Below are 5,412 nucleotides of genomic sequence, written 5' to 3'. Positions count from 1 at the left end.
TTATATCAGATTCTTGTTATATGCCTAAGTGCGAGACAGACCTGGTTTGTTCTATATACTCGCCTCTGTATAGGATACCTGTTTGCGGGCTATGACGAAGTTTCGAAAAAACTAAAACATTTGATGTTTCGACGTCCATATCAATTCTCCATTTTTACAGTAAAAGAGGGTTAAGCGCGACCAGCGTGACATCATCGGCAAACGCCGGATTACCCGCATCTATGCCTAGTACCGTTGCCCCACAAGCACTTGCTTGTAGTTCTCGTAATAGGTCATATATATAGGCTAGGTAGAAAAATGTCGACAGTACCCCTCCTTGCCTCACACTGCGTACTACCTTAATAGGTTCCGATGTGGAGCCACGCACGCGTATTTTGCACTGTATGTTATCGTATGACGCTTTCAAGGTTCGGAGTAGTTTACCAGTGAAACCCATTTGACTTAGTTTTAAAAACAATGCACTGTGCCAGACACTGTCGAATGCACCCTTTTGATCCAGGCTAGCAACAAAGACATCGTTATGTCGCTCGACATGGTAGTAAATTGATTCCTGAAGGTTAAATGCAGTAGTTATGCAGCTTAATTGTTTCTGAAAGCCTTGTTGTTGTGGACAAGGAAATTCGATGCTGTTATTGACTATGTGCTTTTGGAGTCGAGCTAAGACGAGTTTTTCGAATAGCTTAGCGAAACATGGTATTTGGGAAACGGGTCTGTAACTGCTGGGGTTGTCTTTTGGCTTCCCCTTTCCTTTGTATAGAGATATCAAGATGCTAGTTTGCCAGTTTGTAGGGACTTTTTCGTAGTGAAGCACAGAGTTGAACAGTGTTAATAGCGCGCTCGTACAAACCGGACCGGCATGTATTATGTGTTCGTTCAGAATATTGTCGTGTCACGGACTTTTGCGTTTCGCGATGCACCGTATTGCGTTTGAAACCTCTTCGAATGGAAATGGATGCACAAGGCGTGCGTTGGACTCGTTATAAAAAGCCTCGTTCACCAGATCGAAAGATTTTTCGTTAGAATGAACGTCACTGAATATGTTGCTAAAATGTGTCCGAAACCCTTCCGCTACATTGTCAACGTTATAAACAACGCCATAATAGGAAGTTGAAGGCAACTATATATATATATATATATATATATATGTGTGTGTGTGTGTGTGTGTGTGTGTGTGTGTGTGTGTGTGTTTGTGTGTGTGTGTGTGTGTGTGTGTGTGGAAGTGTAAACCCTACATTTGTAGCACTCAACACTCAACACTCACTCACGTATGTAGCACAACACTTTTATGTAGCACGCCAACTGCGTGCTACAATTGTTTTATGCTTTCTAGTGCTCAGAAAACGTTCAAAATACTAGAATATGTATACTTCGACATCGCCTCTGTCTGGCCTTAGGCCAATGCTACGAAGCATTGCACATATCGAACATATCGAAGCTTTATGAGTATGTTACTGTGCTACAAAAATGTGTGTGTCTTAACCATCAGTCATCATTTGCAGACTCCTGACCAGCCTTCGGCTAAAAGAGACTCTGATATGGAATCAGAAAATGGTATTTTTGTGTGTGTGTGTGTGTGTTTATGTAGCACACCAAAAGTGCTACATATTAAGTAATCTTGAAGTTAATTAAGTTTAATCAAATTCATTTGAAGAATGCTGCAGCAACAGCCCATTGATATTTATATTGAACACATCTGCTTGTTGTGAATGATCAAATAGATGTTTCAGATGGTAAAGTCAAACTGTTATCTTTCAGAAAATGATTTGCCTCCAGCGATTGATCAGCCATCAATGGACAGTAGTGCCGAGCTGTCGACAGAAACCATCAGTCATCATTTGCAGCCTCCTGAAAGGTCTTCAGCTCAAAGAGACTCTGATATGGAATCAGGCAATGGTATGTTTGTGTGTGTTTGTGCTTTTGTAGCGCACCAAATGTGCTACATATTAAAGTGATATTATGTGCATTTTTCACTGTTGAATTGAGCTGAAAATAATTAACACGTCAAAAGAGTTAGTTAAAATGTGGTTACTGACCAATTATCTGCAACTCATCTTTCTACCAGTTGTTTATAAAAAGTATATATTTTGTTCGATATTTTACATGACTCACCCATACCTCTTAGCCGAAATAATTCGTAAAACAAAGTAGTGTCTTTGTGTCGTATGAATGAATCTGCACTAACACTAGATTGAGATTCACATCGTAAATCGAATCTTGTGTGTCATCAGTTGTCAAAACGAAAGTACTGTTGATGTTTAAATGCATTATTTTTCTCTTTCTGGGATATTGTTTTAGTATGTTGATGCTGCATTAACAAATATAAGTGTATATGAAGTGAAAACACCAAAAATAAACAACGGTTGCGATAGACACCTATAAATGGTAATATGCCTATAATATCACTAAGCAATGTTGTAGTTAATCACCTAATGGAATCCTTTTTCTGGCTAATAGTTGTTTTAGTTTAAATAAATGTAAAGAATGCTGCAGCAACAGCCCATTGATATTTATATTGAACACGTCGCTAGTTGTGAAAGATCAAATAGTTGTTTCCGATTGTCAAGTCGAGCTGTTATCTTTCAGAAAATGATTTGCCTCCAGCGATTAAGAAGTCATCAATGGACAGTACTGCTGAGCTGTTGATAGAAACTGTCAGTCATCATTTGAAGCCTCCTGACAGGCCTTCGGCTCAAAAGGACTCTGACATGGAATCAGACAATGGTATGTTTGTGTGTGTGTGTGTTTATGTAGCACACCAAACGTGCTACATATTAAACAATCTTGTAGTTAATCACCTGATGGAATCAGATTTCTGGCTTATAGCTGTTTAAGTTTAAATTCATGTAAAGAATGCTGCAGCAACAGCCCATTGATATTTATATTGAACACATCTGCTAGTTGTGAAAGATCAAATACAGTCGAAACACGATGGCTCGAACTCTTTTGGCTCGAATTTTCGGTAGGCTCAAACTCTCATTAAAGCACCGAATTTTTGTTACTGTATATCCATATAAAATTTTGTCGAATTGCTCGAACTCGCAAGGCTCGAATTATCGGATGGCTCAAACTGTTGTAACAGTCCCGATCACAATTTTCACACGTTCTTTTGTTCGGATGGCTCGAACTCGCTTCGGGTCGCATAAACTTTTAATCGAATAGGACTGCTTGATTAAAGGAACACAATATTTAGTATAACACCGGTTTCAAACATGTCATCGACTCAATCGTTAATTGATTTGAGTAAAAGATGACATTGAATAAAATAAAATATTGGTACATACAAGTTTTAAATATATATTTGTTTTTTATGCTCCCCGAAAATTTTCGGGGATCATATAGTTGCCAGTTTGAAGTTCCTTCCTTACTTCCGTACTTCCTTCCGTCACACTTTTGTTACCATTTCTAATAGCACCCTCAATACTTTACCGATCTCTTTCATAGTTGGCATGTAGGTACCTTGCATTGACCTCTACCTTTTGATGAGGTTTGAGGTCACTCGGTCATAGTCAAGGTCACAGAGGCTAATAATAAAATACTTTTTCTGTCACACTTTTGCTACCGTTTCTCATAGCACCTTCAATACTTTACTGATCTCTTTCATATTTGGCATGTAGGTACCTTGCATGGACCTCTACCTTTTGATGAGGTTTTAGGTCACTGGGGTCAAGGTCAAGGTCACCGAGGCTAATAATATACTTTTTCCATCACACTTTGTTTACAGTTTCTCATAGCACCTTCAATACTTTACCGACATCTTTCATATTTGGCATGTAGGTACCTTGAATGGAACTCTACCTTTTGATGAGGTTTGAGGTCACTGGGTCAAGGTCACCGAGGCTAATAATAGTATACATTTTCCATCACACTTTTGTTACAGTTTCTCATGTCACCTTCAATACTTTACTGATCTCTTTCATATGTGGCATGTAGGTACCTTGCATGGACCTTTACCTTTTGATGAGGTTTGAGGTCACTGGGGTCAAGGTCACTGAGGCTATTAATATATTTTTTCTGTCACACTTTTTTTTACAGTTTCTCATAGCACCTTCAATACTTTACCGATCTCTGTCATATTTGGCATGTAGGTACCTTGCATGGACCTCTACCTTTTTATGAGGTTTGAGGTCACTGGGGTCAAGGTCACCGAGGCTAATAATAGAATTTTCTGTCACACTTTTTTTTAATACAGTTTTTCATAGTACACGTACCTTCAATACTTTACCGATCTCTTTTATATTTGGCATGTATGTACCTTGCATGGACCTCTACCTTTTGATGAGGTTTGATGTCACTGGGGTCAAGGTCACAGAGGCTAATAATAGATTTTGCCTTCACACTTTTGTTACAGTTTCTCGTAGCACCTTCAATACTTTACCGATCTCTTTCATATTTGGCATTAGGTGCCTTGCATGGACCTCTACCTTTTGATGAGGTTTTAGGTCACTGGGGTCAAGGTCAAGGTCACAGAGGCTAATAATAGATTTTCCCGTCACACTTTTGTTACAGTTTCTCATATCACCTTCAATACTTTACCAATCTCTTCCATATTTGGCATGTAGGTACCTTGCATGGACCTCTACCTTTTGATGAGGTTTGAGGTCACTGGGGTCAAGGTCAAGGTCACAGAGGCTAATAGTAGATTTTTTTAGGTGGTTATTAACACATAGATTGACAAAGCGCATCATCTGGGAGCATCCATCAGTTTCACTGATATTCTTGTTATTAATTCAAAAGCAGAAAGTAGAACGAAGTGGTACAGAGTTTAAGCACTATGCGTACTCGTCAACTGAAGGTAAAAATGTTCGTAAACAACACTTTATTAGAAATTGGATGGGTCGAATTCCGGATGGCTCGAATTTTTGTTGCCGGTCCCGACAAATTCGAGCCATCGAGTTTCGACTGCAGATATGTCAGATGGTAAAGTCCAGCTGTTATCTTTCAGCAAATGATATGCCTTCAGCGATTGAGCAGTCATCAATGGACAGCTATCGACAGAAACTGTCAGTCATCATTTGCAGCCTCCTGACAGGCCTTCGGCTCAAAAGGACTCTGACATGAAATCAGACAATGGTATGTTTGTGTGTGTGTGTGTGTTTATGTAGCACACCAAAAGTGCTACATATTAAGCAATCATGTAGTTAATCAACTGATGTTATCAGTTTTCTGGCCTATAGCTGTTTAAGTTTAAATTCATGTAAAGAACACTGCAGCAACAGCCCATTGATATTTATATTGAACACATCTGCCAGTTGTGAAAGATCAAATAGATGTTTCAGATTGTAAAATCCAGCTGTTATCTTTCAGAAAATGATTTGCCTCCAGCGATTGAGCAGCCATCAATGGACAGTAGTGCTGAGCTATCGACAGAAACTGTCAGTTATCATTTGCAGCCTCTTGACAGGCCTTCGGCTC

At 39.2% G+C, this 5,412-nt stretch overlaps 1 protein-coding gene across 1 annotated transcript; it reads left to right on the top strand.

Annotated features, from left to right (window-relative positions):
* Positions 1-1,486: 1,486 nt before the first annotated feature.
* LOC127863788 (uncharacterized) lies at positions 1,487-5,070 on the top strand. Its single transcript, XM_052403434.1, has 4 exons — positions 1,487-1,551; positions 1,756-1,893; positions 2,584-2,721; positions 4,943-5,070. The coding sequence occupies exons 1-4, from the start codon at positions 1,536-1,538 to the stop codon at positions 5,056-5,058; spliced, it is 408 nt and encodes a 135-aa protein (XP_052259394.1). The 5' UTR covers positions 1,487-1,535; the 3' UTR covers positions 5,059-5,070.
* The last annotated feature ends 342 nt before the right edge of the window (positions 5,071-5,412 follow it).

This window comes from Dreissena polymorpha, unplaced genomic scaffold, assembly GCF_020536995.1.
Source record: "Dreissena polymorpha isolate Duluth1 unplaced genomic scaffold, UMN_Dpol_1.0 chrUn037, whole genome shotgun sequence".
In the NCBI taxonomy this organism is placed as follows: domain Eukaryota; kingdom Metazoa; phylum Mollusca; class Bivalvia; order Myida; family Dreissenidae; genus Dreissena; species Dreissena polymorpha.
This window is presented reverse-complemented; position numbering and strand designations above follow the sequence as displayed.

Excerpts from the sequence above, each read along its gene's own strand:
- LOC127863788 (XM_052403434.1), top strand. Across the intron at positions 1,894-2,583 it reads TGATATGGAATCAGGCAATG|AAAATGATTTGCCTCCAGCG; the intron begins GTATGTTTGTGT and ends GTTATCTTTCAG. Across the intron at positions 2,722-4,942 it reads TGACATGGAATCAGACAATG|CAAATGATATGCCTTCAGCG; the intron begins GTATGTTTGTGT and ends GTTATCTTTCAG.